The following is a 15335-nucleotide window of genomic DNA, read 5'->3' as shown; positions in this document are numbered from 1 at the left end:
ACACACACACACACACACACACACACACACACACACACACACACACACACACACAGACTCCACAGGCAACTCCAGCCACATCAGACTAAATCCAGTCCACTGAGCAGACATGATGCTGCGGCTGTGGGCAGGATGGTGAACAGGCTGCATTAAGTTATAACATTTCACATTCGTTAGACCAAAACGTCCAAATGTATTTTAGAATACGAGCATTTGGATTGATACCGCCTGAGATACAGCTTTGGTTCAACCTACTGAAGCTTTAGGCCGTACGTCATACAGCTGGCTACTGAGCCACATACATAAGACAAAGAATAAAAATCAGAGAACTTCAGTGAATACAGATTTTTTCAGGAGCAAATCTTTGTGGCTGTTTGACAGAGATCAAGGATTCCCACTGGTTTCATGTTAAAAGGTGCAGCAGCGTGTAAAGCTCACTACCGCTGAATGTAAATGATCACAGCAACTCAACATGCCATCACCGACTCCAGGAACACAGGAGATACACAATGTTAATATTTCCTTCGCTGTTCTCTACATTAAACTCAGGCCACAGCATTGAATCAATGTATAGAGACTCACACAGCTCCCTGCAGTGCAGTCACCCACCTCACTCGTGAAACAAGGTTCACACCAAAGCCTGAGAGTCAGTGGTGATAATGATCAAACTAAAGGCAGGAAGAAGATGTTAGCTGATGTGAACGTGTGGTTTTTAATACATTTAATCAACTTTAGGAGACGTTTTATACTGCAGTCTGTACTGAACACTACTGTTATCATCAGGAGACACTTTAAATGTGAAATGAAAGCACAACAAAACAGACAAAGGAAGATTTTAAGTAATAGAACTGATTATTTCACTCACATTAGTTGACAACAGCCCACAAACAGCTTTCTACTTTTTCTTCCTCGTCCTCGTTCGTCTCTTCGTGTCATTAATATTTGTCGTCCTGTGTTTTTGTCTCTTTCAGCCTGAATCAATACGGGGAGTTCTCTGTCTCACTTTCTCCATTTAGCATTTCTTCACCTGAATCTTTATCAACATCATAAATAAAAACACTAGAAATAAATAACACTGCTAATAATTACAAGGACACATCGAATAAAACTATTTGACAGAAATAGTGAAGGAGTGAGAATTTAAGAACAGTTTTCTCATACGCTGTGCTGAAAAATAAGAAGGGGAGAAAAATGACTTGTGATGCCGAATCACTAAATCAATCCCAGTGTTTAGGACCAGATTTGAACAAAGCCAATAAACGAGCACAGGAGGGAAACAAATAAACATGTTCAATTAGCTGCAGATGATGTAGTAACAGCTGCTGTGTTTGGGGAACGGGTCCGTTCCCGCTGCAGAATCGGAAACTTGTGAGGAGCTCAGCTGACTCTTCAAACATGTTCATGATGTAAGAATATTCCAGAACTAGATCCACAGTGAGTGAACTGCACTGCAGCGTGGGATCCAAACCAGGACAAAGGAAAAGTATGTGAATCGTTTTTTTAAAAAGAGGAATCCAGATTTGACACTGTGACCATTGTCACCAGTCCAAGATAAGACGGGTTCAAAGCTTCATCCACGTTACTTTAATTTAGTTTCAGTAAAACCTGCTCGACAGTGAAACGCAGCCAGGAAAGTTGTGCAACCGAAACAGTTCAAACATTCTGTCCTGGTCTCCATGTAAACTAGATATATTTATATTTTTAGTCTCTATAATACAAATTAACATTTTATGAATTGATTATTTGTTTGTCTGTCAAATCCAAACATGACTTTTTTCAGAAAACTCATTGAGTATCTAAAGATTCAGGACTCGTACACAAACACTGAACCATCTCAGTCATCAAAACCTTTTGTTCTTCTGCTGAACAGTAAAGGTACCATGTTACATTTGTGAGGTTCCCTTTGAGTCATGTTGGATTCTGGACCAGTTTATTCTTTTACTGGTTACCAGTAACCAGTAGAGTTCCAGTATCATATCCCGTCTTTCTATACATTTCCATTCTGTGATACATTAGTAAATATTAGTTTGTACTGGTTAAGAGAATAAGAAAAGTAAAATATGCAGGAGTCCTAAAGTGGTGTAAAGATCAGGTGCAGTTCTACAGTTAAAGTGTTTTATGCATGTTGAACAGAGCAGAGCCCACAACACATTTCTCCACAGCAACAATGAATTACACTCAGTCATTTACAATAGAAATATACAAACAAGAGCAAACATTATTATATGGGAAAGTGTTTCTGATTTCCAGAAGGTCCTGAATTCCCAGAACGACACCTAACGACAAGTCCCTACAGTCTGGTGGGTCATAGACCCATTAATGTTGAGGAATTTAAACTTCTAATGACACTGAGCAGGTTTCTGATTAGTTTTATTGAAGCCATACAATCAGTTTGCAGACTGACTGCTGCACAGAGGAACCTCTGCTCTATGAACGTATGTGTGTGTGTGAGTGTGTGTGTGTGTGTGTGTGTGTGTGTGTGTGTGTGTGTGTGTGTGTGTGTGTGTGTGTGTGTCAACATCATAACTATGGAAACACAGGTTTCTTCTTCATCTTAGGTCATGTGACGCCGCTGCATCAAATAAGTTAAAAAAACAAAGCTGCTACAACAACTGTTACAAAAAATAAATTATCCACAGAAAATGTACAAAGAGTAAAAGCAGGTTAAACATGTTACTTTACACACTTTGGTCTTTAAAAATAAAATACAATCACAGGTAAAATGAACAATATGAGGAGAATGTACCGGATTAGGTTCAGCTCTATTCACAGAAAAGCACTAATACTGACAAAGGTAAAGACGGAGACACTTGTTCCAGTTCCACAGTGAACTACACAGACTCACTCCCAAAACACAGCCAACCTGGGTCTCCTGCTCCCTCTGGTGCAGGAGCAGTGAATAACAGTTCCCTTCGGTGCTGTGTGGTGGTGAAGCCTTTAGCATTTGGTTTTTACAGTATCTACATGCTTGGTCACATTTTCTAGTGGAATAATAAAACAAGAAAAACAAAAAAAAAAATCCTGAATAACGATTAGTGAACAGCACCGTCATGCTACTACTCATTTGTTATGTTATGTTAGGAAAGTCAATTGATGCCATTCTAGGTTTTACCAACGTCCTTCCACCCTAACTCGAGGTGAAAGCTGATCAAATGTCCTCAGGTTGGGGATTTTGTTCATTTTCCTTCATCGTTCTAACCTTGAGGACATTTGGTATTTGGGTATTAAGCACCGTCTCTCTCTCTCCCTCCTGCTGCTCTGCTCCGTCCTGACATTCAGCCTGATGGGAACAGCTAAGCTCCAGCTGAGCAGCCCTGAATCCCGGCCTCCCTCTCCCTGCTTCACATCCACTGCAGCTGATACAGCACAATCCAGCAAGAACACACGTTACTCTAAAAACTTCCTCACATAAGGTCTACTTGGAGGAATGCCAGACAGACAGTGAAAGTCAGCATTTTATTTTGTTTTCTACAAAAATGTCCCCATCGTCTGTGGCCACACCGAAATAACCTGGTGGTGTCAAGGAGGAAGGGGTTTAAAGGGTGGAGCTAATGCTGTGGTGGATCCTTTTACAGACAATATTTTAGTTTAGAAACACAAAGCTATTCCTCCTGTGTCTCTTTCTTATTCCCCTCTAATTCTTTTACTTCTTCCCCGTTTGAATTCCCTCTTCTCTCTTTACATCTCCTCCTTCTCTCCCTGCTCTTTACTCGGCCCCAGAGACATTTTACATTTACATCACATTACACAGTCTGAGATGATGAGAGTGCTGTGTACCTGTCAGTCTTGATACAGTGCTGTTCCTGCCTGCAGGTGAGGAGGAGGAGACTCGAAACACACACACACGCTCACCCGTCAGCTCAATTTCATATCAAACTGATGCACACAAGCATTTTGCTCTCTGTGTGTTGTAGTGTTGCAGTTAGGCGCTGCTAACAAGAACATGTAGTCTGTCATTTACAATCCGGTGTGGTCCTCTTGCTGAGGCTCATGGGAGCAAAGTAGAATTCCTTCATGCCAAATGACCCCACCCTCACATTCAGAAGCACTCCTCTGTGGTGCTTTGGATCATTGGCCACAAACATTTTGCAGTGCAACTTTAGGATTGTCCTTTAGCATTGAGATGCAAGGTTAAATTCTGTCTCTGCAGGCAAAGACCCTGCCTACGTGTCTCTAAGCAAGAGACTGAATCCGTTCCAGCTCAAAAGCTGCTACTTCCTTCATTTTCTCCCAGAGTGCAACATACTGTAGGTTAACACTTAGTAAAGATCATGGATCCTGTGCAGCCAAGGCCAAAAAAACTTAAAACATCATGATCGTTCAGTGAGTCAGTATCCACACTGAAACATCCCATCAGTACAAATCTTCCAGTGTCTTCTGTTGTTCTGACAGTTTTATATTATTGCACCATCAAGTCGTTTTGTACATCTAGCTAGAGCACGGAGACATGCAGTGAACGCTTGTACTAACTTTTATGTTAAGACTCAAGCCATCTTCAATCTAGTGAGCATGTCTGAAAATGACACGTTTGATAATTAAAACTATTTCAATTCTAATTTATCTGTTAGTACAGAAACAAACTGAGTAAATAAAGGTCTTAATTAGACAGGGTGAAGGTCAGTAACCTTGCTTTTCTTGCAGTTTTGTGCACTTTCTTGCACAGGAAGTGGTTTTAGAAAAATGAATTCACCGATTCCAGTTGTGGAATTATCCTCATTTTGACATCTGATTGCTCACACACTGAATAACTGAAGATGATTTAACGGCTCTGGTGTCTTGAAAAAGACATCAAGCTTTTGTCTCGTGAGCTTTGAGAAGCAGACACAGCCTAATTAAAAGATACTGCTTTAAGCTTTCTGAGGACAATATTAATCAGTTATTATATTGTCTATGCTGATACTGTACACGCTGCTCTTTCCCCCCTCTATTCTTCTTTCCTTCCTTTCTTTCTAGCAGTGAAGCTGGTTGATTCCAGGTGGTCCCATTCCCATAGGCATGATTGTGAGGTAGTTAGAGGGTACGTAGCCTTTCTGCCCACCTCTGACCTGCACCAGGCTCCATTCAGGGTTCCCTCTCTTATCATGAGGCTCCAGTACACGAACCGGCTCGCCAGCACGCACAGAAACTTCATGGTTTCCTCTTGCTGTAAAGTTATAGGCTGCCATCACCTGAAAGAAAGCATGCTTAGTTAGAAAGAAAAGTCAAAGTCTATGTTACTGACAGCTACCCCGTGAGGCTGCAGTGGTTTACTTCCACCATACAGGTAGTTGATGTGTCTCCAAAATAGGCTGTGCAACTGTAGTAGAGCAGTTTGACTTGAAGTGTTTCCATGTGCAATGAGAGATGTTTGGATGGCTGGGTAAGCACACTGCATCCTCTCAACAAATGTGTTTTAACACCTTAATTGTCATTAAACTGTCAAACGGGAGGAGCAAGATCCCAAAAAGAGACAGTCTCAGCAAGAACGCCAGGGACTGTTACTTTGATAATATGTATGTGAATATGGATGTTTTTTAATGGTAAACAAGGAAAAAGACCTCAAATGTTTCAGAAGTATTTCCTTGTGAACTGATGTTGTGCAGCTTATGTCGTGTTGTTGTCACTAAAAGAAAGTGAAGACTGTACGGTGAATACACAGGTGTTGCCCCAAGCATTCAGTAAATAATGGTTTAAGTTACAGTTAAACACTAATGTTGCACAACATTCACGACACAGCCTCAAGAAATGTTCAAGCAAGAGGGAATACACCCAGGTACTAATGTGGGCACGCACACACAACCATAGATCATTGTAATATTCTCTGAAAAGGTTAAGCCCACTAGTTATGTCTTGACAAACCTCATCTCATCACCTCACACTGATACATATACACACACACACACAGAACGAAAGCTTCCTAATGAGCTTCGCGTTGCTATGACAGAGTGCCCCAGCAGTGCTAATCGCAGAGTTTAACTGGCTGCAAGATGTCATTAACAAACCCTTCACCTCAGCTCACCTCTCAGCTACGACATTAGCTCTGCCCTGACGCTCTCCACCAATTAGCATTTAATAAGCATTTTGCCTAAAAGAGACAGGGGAGAGAAAATTTAAAAAATAAAAGAGACCCTGGCTATCAGCTGACAAGTGATTCATGTTGCTGAAGCAGAGCGGATATCTTCCGAGGCAAAATATCTGATGGCAATTAAAGAGCTGAACAGGCGCTAAGCGCCTCTTTGTGTTGGTATGGGGCCATGAAAATGATGTGTAAAGGAGGCGGCAGTGGCTCAGTTGGTGGAGCAGTCGTCTCGTCCTTGGACAAGACGCTGATATGTACTGTCTGAACCTGTCCAACCACAATTTCTCCAAGGGGTAAAGTATGACATTATTTATCATTATCTACTGAATTAGACAGGCATGTGCAGAAGAGGGCGGCACTGGAGTCCAAGCCCCAGATTCATCAAATGTGCCCCACACACAACATCAAATAACCCTGTGTGCGTGATATGTCCAGAGTGGAAACATACAAATATGTATATGTATGTATATCCACATATCTTTTAAATAACCACATGTAAAATATTGTTTCTTAAAATAAATAAACACTGTCCCTGAGAAACTCTCTGCACATTCCTGATATAAAAATAGGATGGGGGGGAGGGGTCGCATTAACAAACATGGTTGATAAACCTGATCTGTTGTGAACAGATCATCTCAAAAAACCCTCTATAACAAAGCTCAACACCATTTTTAGTTCTGTCACATGTGGATGTCAAAAATAATCTAATTAATATTAATGTCTTTATTTGTTTTTAAACTCATTTCTATTTCCTTAACCACTAACTAATCTTTTTTAAAATGCTCTTATTTTCTGCAGCATGCAGGGTGTGTTTGTTTGTTTATGAGCAGACTCAGGGTTGAGAGGGATGGATGTTGGAGGAGGGGGTGTGAAAACTGCCTGTATAAGGTCACTGCAGCAATCAGTCACTAACAGGCAGTGTGGACACATATCACACATCTATACAGTACAAACACATACATTCACATACTACCTGATACCTAACACAACCTAGCTTTCTCATCAGCTAGCCTTCCCTCCCCATCCCCCAACTCCTCATGTGCATATCCACAAATTGAAGAGCAAAGTAACTTCTCTCTCACACTGTGCTGCAAATGTCAATCAGTCTCACAACATGCTCACATTCTCCATTTCAGCCTGGAGAGCTGCATCGCATAAATTAACTCCGAGCACTTCAAAGAGTAACCTACTTACAAGGTTAAACAGCTAATTATGGACCTTTCCATTAATAACACAGGCACACACACTCCAGGATGCCCTCTTACAGATATTCCTGCACACATGAATGCACTTGTCCACGGCTGGATATACAAGGATTCACTTTTTGTCACAGTTAGTCATATGGTCCTTCAGGTTTACAGAGTGTATCTCTGTATAAACAAGTGGCACTTGAGCTGCCTAGCAATACTAATGAGACTGGTTGGTGCATCGGGACGTCAAGATATCTTGTTTAAACTATATTTGGGTGGTGCTTTTACAATAATAAATATGGTTCTGCTTCAAGATTCAATCTACTCCAACAATGTGCACATTAATGCAGCCAACTGCTCCAACATGTAATCAGATTATCTACACACTAAAGGGAAACATGTGCCTTACAGATCTATTTTAAATGGATAAAACATGAAGGGCTCTGAATATTTACTGGAGCCACCGACCATGATAGAATTTCTACTTTTTGTTCAGAGGAACAGGACATGTGGTGAAGACTGTCAATCACCTGGAAGAAAGGCTGGTTCATTGTTGTTAGGGGGCGGCTTTCTGGGGCGTAGGAGTGTCTTCTGATTCCTATCACACTCTCGTGCACGGTCGGGTGTGGCGAGGGCGGCGGGTCAGCTGATGCCTGATGATAGCGAATCAGCTTTGAGGATGACACGTAGCCTCTTCTGCCTAGGTGCAATATAGATATGTTAAGATACAAAGTGTTCATAGAGAGGGTGTAAAAATACAACTGTAATATACATAGAGCACGTTTAAAACACTGGGTGAGAAATGTTCTAAATATTTTCTCTAAAATATTAAATAACTGTTGACGTCAAGTGGGTTATTTTCAAAAATCTGTTCCATTTTCAGAAGAGTTTCCTCTACATCACAAACACTGATCTATCAGTCATTATGTGACAGCTGGTTCATGGCAATAACAGCAGCAAACCAGGAGATGGCACCAGTGAGCTGCATTTAACAAAGCTGCATCATGCTGTCATCCCTGTTATTTATGCAGGAATCAACACGACTGTTGGTAAGAGTGCAACTTACTCATCACCATCATATCTGTTTTCATGGTAAGGGGTTGTTTTATACCTCCTGCATCAACCAGCCACCTCCTTTTGTCTCCACGGCTGTCAGCCTCGCTGATGATGGCAACTAGCTCCCCTTTGCTCAAGTTCAGGTCCAGGTCTCGGCTGCCTACAACCGCCCCTATCACCTGATAGATCTTTTCAGAGCCATGCTTATCTGTTAACTGCTTTAGTCGGCGCTGAGAGGATGGGCTGAGAGGCTGAAAAAACACACAAGGCAAAAGAAAAGAGAATTAAACGTGGTGAAAATAAAACATTTTCTATTTCTATTTAAGACACCAACTGAAGCTTCAGTTCTGTTGTACAGTAGTGAACAATTTATATAATTGGCAAATCATCACCTCAGGAACATGTTCAAATCTAATCAAAGGTTAAATTAGAAGCTCAAACAATACATGACATGGCTGAAAAACCTCATCTTTCAGTATTATGCATCTTAGCTGTCAGGTTTAATAGAAGTGGCCTGGTTCAGGACGTTTGAGTAGCTCAACAGTAAAAACAAAGAGCAGCAAAAACGCTCGGTGACGTACTGAATATAATGCTTATTAACAGATCTAAAGGAAATTAGTTTTCATCATTCATCATCTTTCCAGGAACTATTAATGGTGTAATGATCTATCACTGGATTCTATAGGGACCACAAATGTCTTGGCTAATCCTAGCCTAAGGGGTCAATGTTACCATCTATGCTATTATGGCTAAATGGAGATGAAGGAGGGTTATTGTGGACAAACACAAAATGAATATACAAGTCTCAGTTGTTAGGGCAGTTGTCTATGAAACCCAGGGTTGATGGTAGAATTCCCAGTTACCTGATTGCTGGTGATGATGTTTAAATGTCTATTTTCTAAACACTAAACCCCGAACTCTTGGTAGCTTAAATGCAGCTTAATCTCCCAGGAGATTAATTAAGTATCATTATTAATATTTAGAAGACCCTCTGTTTTATCAGTTTACATACAGACGTTACAAATATTATACAGTATATATAAATAAAGTTATGTCAGCTGTGTTTAACATCCCACACTGCAGAATATTTAGGCTACTGTCACGTAGCACAGAGCTGTCGTCTGTCGTCTGCTGTGGAAGTTGTGATGTTGTGTAAACGTCTTGTTCTGTGTTGAATTAAACCGTTCAAATTTCTTGTTGTTCCTGTTGCACCTGTGTGACCATGAGATCAGGTGTCAGCACTGTTGTTTTAGTCTCTTATGATATTTGGACTCTCCTGGACTTATGAATTATAAATGTATTCCTGTTTCTTATGAGCTTATTTAGTTAATTAATCATTCTAGAAAAACACAACATAACACAACAGTTCTATTTTAACTCCAACCTGGATGAAAGGGGCATTGAGAGTGTCCTCCACACTTCGACACAAAGTCTCCAGCCTGCTCGCTTCTTCTAACACTGTCGACTCTGCCCACTCCCAGAAGGCACCGGAGTCTAAAGAGCTTTGAGGCAGCTGAAGAGGAGAGAGATGGGAAAGTAGAAAAACATAAACCACATAAAAGTTTTTAAAGCATGAATGTTTAATAATTGATTGATTCGTGTACTTGAAGAGAACTATTCTCATGTAATGGTAATCTACTTCTCCACCTCACCTCACACTCACTAAAAGATAATGTACCTGTTGTGCAAAGCTTTGGAACAGCTGTTCCATGTCTGAGGCAAGATCTCTGTGCAGACAGCTAAATGTTCCCAGCATGCTCCAGATCATCTGCAGAGCCAAACCATTGAACTGAGGGAGCTCGTTAAGGAGCAGCGTGTTGATTGTCCTGAGAAGAGAAGAAGAAACAGAAGAAGAGATGTTTCAAAGTAAAGTTGAGCTAGTACAAAAAAACAAGTTAAATATTGAATTAAATTATTTTCAGCCTTTTTCTAGATGTTCTCTGCAAACGCAAATTCAATTTTAATGAAAAAAATCAATGTGTGATGATTCATAAGAGGGGGCAGTAATAATTAAAGGCTGTTTTGACTGGACTGAGGCAGAGTGCTGTTTGTGCAGTGTAGTGATAAGGATGGTTGGGTTCAATCAGCTCTGGCTTCAGTCGACACATTTACAATTATAATCTGCAATAATGAATTAATCAATTTCTATATTATTTTGTGATAGTTTAAAACCATGAAACTGGATAAAAGTCGTTCCATTTGTAAATCATTAAACAGTTCATTACATTATGACACAGCTCCACTTATAATGAGAGAAGGCCTGTAATAAAAACAAATCTCTGCGCCTACTTGTACGTATTGGCAACAGCCTGTTCGTCGTAGCTCAGATTGGATTTGGCTTCTATCAATTCATAGTCCAGCAGCTTGTCCAGCCTCTTTCTAATCAGGTTTCTTGGGCCCACCAGGAGGTCACGGAGTGCACATAGCGGCTTGTGGATCAACGTCCGCATCCTCTTTTCCTAATGCAAAGGAAGATGGATTGATTAGAGGCAGTATTACAACCAACAACAAACAAGTGTATATTCTCTGATTTCAGCTACATTCTGTTTGACTAGTTCTTCCACCACCGATATCTGGATGAGAATGTCCAGTGAACTCACAAACGTAGGAAGGATCCACTGTCTCAGAGCAGTGGTGATCTCCTTGTAGCAAATAGGTGCCTTCTCTCCATCCATGTCGAAGTCAAACTCCTCTGTTTTACAGGCCAGGAACACCTGTACAGGAACAAAGAAGAACAGGTCAGACAAAACCCTGCTGAAGTATCTGACCTATATTAAGCTAGGTTTGACCTTCTTAGTTTAGTTTTTAGCAAACCGGTTACCATGTGCATATTAGGGATGCTAAGAAACAAAGAAAGCTAGAGAGGATAACTTGCATGGACTCATTTTGGAAAATAAATATGTGTAAAAGGGGATACAGCACTGATGCTTTGTGACTGTGAACATATAAAGGAAAATACTGTTTCCAGAGAGATAATTTAAGAACGGAAACTGTGTTAATATAGTGTATTTAAGTTCACACTGAGTGACTCATGAACACGTTGTATGACAATATGTTCAAGAATAAGTATAATATTCCAGTTTAACTGAGCTGAGTTAAAATCCCTTGTCCACTGTACATTCAAGGTCAGTTAACGACACCAATACGACGCCTCCCTGTTGTAAAAGGTACCATTTCTGTGTGGGGGGAACTGTGCTGAACCTAGTGTCACAGGCAGGGTGTGTGTCAGGGGGAAAGACGGTCATTTTGGTGATCTTTTATTGTGTATACTCACATTGTTTCTCCTGAGAAACTCCCCCATGTAAACTGGAGGAAAGGCAACATTTACAACATTATTCTAATTTAAGTGCAGTTGTCAGCACGTTAATGATTAAAGTTACATTGAGCTTTGTTTGAGCAGCATGTTTCAGAAGGTCAGGTTGGAAAACAAGACAAAGAAAAATGATAAGATGATATGTTCACGTTTTCCAATTCCATTACAATGCAGCTAAAATGTGGTTTAAAGACACAGGAAGCCCGTCGCTGTAAGTATCTATTTGGCACCATGTCGCAGGACATTTGTAGCTTACCTCTAGGTGATGCAGGAATGTCTCCACATTCTCAAGAAGCTCCAGGATCCCATGCTCCAGAACATAAAAGAAACCTTCAAGGGCATCAAATTCCTCATCAACCAGCTGCAACAGAACAAACAGGGACACGTTATAAAATGGTGGCATCTCTTCTTTCAAGTGTAAACATAAAAATCAGCAGGTTGCAAAGATAAAACCATAAAAAAAATGTATTCTTTTCATTTTCAGCTATTATTTTATTGGTTTCCCAAGTCACTGGACACAGAAACAATGCATATTGACCGGATGTATTAAAACATTCAGATAGTGTATGCCTAATGCCTCAAATATACTGCAAATAACTGAGAAGTAAACCAGCTTCACATGCAGGATGAAAACTTTGTCTATCTGCTCGATCCGTCAGATCAGCAAATGGAGGATGTTGTTCTATTGTGTTTAAGAATCTATGACTTCATTAACTAAAATGAAAACAGTAGTTTCCTTGTAAATGCTGGTTAAGTGTCTTTTGTCCAGATATATAGCTACGACCTGTTCTTGTTCTGAGCCTCACCTCCTAACAACAGGCACACAGGGGCAAACATGGACTTTCATATCATATGTTTTGTTAGCAGGTAACCACACCTGAGGTTAGTTATTAACTACTGCTTTCAGCTAGAGAAACAGTGGCTACTAGAACATAATTTATAGCTCAGAGAAGGTACACTTTATCATGAAACTAACATCTTCCATCTCTGCTTCTTATGGGCTAGAAAAGTCTTCTCTCTAATGCCCAAACTGGAACAGTGTGAAATACTGATGAGAATTAGTTACGGGATCCTGGAGCCTACACATCACTCCCCCATGTAGGTTGATATTTAATCTAGGTCAAGTAAAGTCCCATCCTACCTTAGGTGCCATTCCAGTCTCATGTTTGATTTGCTGGCTGAGCCTCAACGTCTTCTTTGCGATGCTGTGGGTGTTGAGGCGGTTGATCTTGTCCTTGATGGTTAGAGTTTCTGTCTTCTTGTATTTGTCAGCTGCAATTAAAACGTGAGAGGTCGTTAATCTGGAGTACAGCACCGGTCCTCCTATGTACTCCCACTGACTCTGAGGAGTGGGTGCTTTTATAGCCACATAGTTCCAGAGTATCACTGCTGCCTCCCTCTATCTGGTGTGTGTGCTACATATCACAAAGCAACATATAAGAAATGGAAATATCATAATATTGGTCATCATGGCAAACTTGTCTCACCAACTTCTCTGAAGCGTTTGTACTCATTGATGTGACAGTTTAAAGCAATGGAGGTGTGAGCGGTCTCCTCTAGGAGCGCATAAGCTGGGTGAGTTCGCTCAGTGTGTTTCTGGATGGTTTGCAGCAGGAGAGGGTAGCGGGCAATTCGCTGCACAGGCATCACCAGGAAGAAAGTAAGAGAGGTAGCATTTACTTTAGGCCTGGAGAGATGAGAGAAACCGTGAGCAGTCAGACAGTGTCAAACAGGTTTTGATATTTATGTCTTGATGTGTGAAGAAAAATCATATAAACTTACGCCGAGTCCTTGATGACTTTGACAATCTCATTCCAGAGCACCTCTTTCTGTTTGTAGCTGTTCTCCACCACTGTAACATTATTGTAGTTGGCTAGGTATTCCTTATAGGCCGCCTCGATGTCTGAAGACAGGCTGAGGAATGAATTACCTGTCAGGGTGGGAAAAAAGGCATGATTCAAAAAGCTGACAAGTAGTAACTATAGTCATATCAAATAACCTGAACCATACATTAATTAAAAAACGACAAATAAGCAACACAATAGTGCATTTAAAAAAAACAAACGACAATCCTCTATTGTCGTCTAGTTAAGTGGTGTCATGGCTGTCATGGAAATTGAATCAACAGCCCTCATGCTGGAAAACGAATGTTGTCAAGGGAACAGTCACGTCAACCTGCAACAATAAACATCTCTCTACTTCACTTTAACCATCACCCGAAGTTTTTATTTGTACCAGAGTTGTGTATTAAACAGGAGAAACAGGAGAACTGTAGCTTTCTTTATATTTTCTTTAATATTTGACAAATGTTCCTATAATATTTGTGGTTCCAGCATCTATAATCATCATCCATTTATTACATATGTTTATCTATCAGTGCTTTTTTTTTCTTATACAAATATATGTTCACATCCATCTATTAATTCATAGTAATAGCAGAGTACGAAATGTCTACACAGTCTTCAGAGGCAGAACAGTGGGTGCATTTCCTTTCAAAAGAGCATAAAGAATCTTTGGGAGTCTGGTCTGCTTGATTCATAGAAAGAATGTGGTCACACCTATTTATTTAAAGAGGTTCAGTGAGAGGTGAATGAGATAACTGACCCATAATTTGACCTCTTTAACGTTCGGTATTTCAACACATGTAAAACAGACTTAGACACATCTGTAAAATGAAACAATAGACAAAAGGATGGAGAGATTCTCAAGAACTGTCCCATCTCACACTTTTGTTTTTAGCACATGCAAATGTAAAATGTTCCCTTAAGAATAAACTCTGCTAGCACCTCTGGAAACCTTCCTGAGACTGCACACTACCCCATTTACTTTCTCCCATGAATGTGAAATCACAGCAGGCAAGACGTGTGAACGTTTTTATTTACTTCCTGTCAACAAGTGTGATCGAAGTGTCTCACCACTTCCTGTGTGTCATTGCCTGTTGTCATGTCTGTCATGTCTCAGAGACCATCTCAGTCAATAAGATTACAGTTGTGTGGAAGAGAGGTGAATGTAAAATGATTTTCCTTACAGAGAGTCTCCAGGAAGAGAGGGTCTCCAGGCTTCATCTGCTTCTGGTCCAATAAGGTGAGGAGTCGACTCGACACCTTAATCACATCCTCAATATAGAGAAACATACTGTCCAGGTTGGCCAGAGGAGGCTGGGGTGAGCACACAGACAGGTTGATTTGATTTATTACAGAATGCACTTTTATTTAAATATGTAACTTTTAACATGTACTACATTGTTTTATATGAATCATTTTGGCATCTGTTCACTTTGGTAAAATGCAAATGCACAGCTGATAAAGAACCTTTTTGTTTAGCTCCATTTTAGCCCACTATTCATGAGAGAATAGTGGGCTAACTGGTGGAAGACTGAACAATCTGCACATTGCCAGCTTTTCTGTCCCACAATAGCTTCATTCATCTGAATATATTCCATTTCTCTGTGCAGCCACTCTTCACTCTGCTGCTTCTGCAGTATTTTTCCATGTTCATCTTACTCCTTTGCCCACCTCTATAATTAATTTTTCCCCTGGTCTCTCATTTCATAATTTTGAACAAATGGCACATAGGACAGACTAAACAGGTCATAATTTAGAAGTCCCTCACCTGCAGTTTCCTCTGTGTGATATTATTTTCATGCTTGTTCTTGCAGCTCATAGTCTGATGTCATTATGTTTTATGAGGCCTCATTTCATTACCCCAGTGATAATAA

General features: G+C 40.4%; 1 protein-coding gene across 3 annotated transcripts in view; it reads right to left on the bottom strand.

Annotated features, from left to right (window-relative positions):
* Positions 1 to 2353: 2353 nt before the first annotated feature.
* The window catches only part of arhgef37 (Rho guanine nucleotide exchange factor (GEF) 37), a 19620-nt gene continuing 6638 nt past the window's right edge, over positions 2354 to 15335 (bottom strand). For all 3 annotated transcript variants that reach the window (XM_026357429.1, XM_026357431.1, XM_026357430.1), the window contains exons 6-17: positions 14646 to 14775; positions 13400 to 13547; positions 13105 to 13304; positions 12759 to 12889; positions 11874 to 11978; positions 10905 to 11018; positions 10594 to 10763; positions 9983 to 10130; positions 9689 to 9817; positions 8360 to 8555; positions 7779 to 7948; positions 2354 to 5168 (exon numbers count right to left, since the gene is read on the bottom strand). In XM_026357429.1, the coding sequence (XP_026213214.1) occupies positions 4950 to 5168; positions 7779 to 7948; positions 8360 to 8555; positions 9689 to 9817; positions 9983 to 10130; positions 10594 to 10763; positions 10905 to 11018; positions 11874 to 11978; positions 12759 to 12889; positions 13105 to 13304; positions 13400 to 13547; positions 14646 to 14775 (1860 nt within the window). In that variant the 3' untranslated portion in view covers positions 2354 to 4949. The remainder of the gene's footprint in view (positions 5169 to 7778; positions 7949 to 8359; positions 8556 to 9688; positions 9818 to 9982; positions 10131 to 10593; positions 10764 to 10904; positions 11019 to 11873; positions 11979 to 12758; positions 12890 to 13104; positions 13305 to 13399; positions 13548 to 14645; positions 14776 to 15335) is intronic.

Source organism: Anabas testudineus, chromosome 10, assembly GCF_900324465.2.
Source record: "Anabas testudineus chromosome 10, fAnaTes1.2, whole genome shotgun sequence".
NCBI lineage: Eukaryota > Metazoa > Chordata > Actinopteri > Anabantiformes > Anabantidae > Anabas > Anabas testudineus.
Note: the sequence above shows the minus strand (reverse complement) of the source record. Positions and strands in the feature narration are given on the sequence as shown.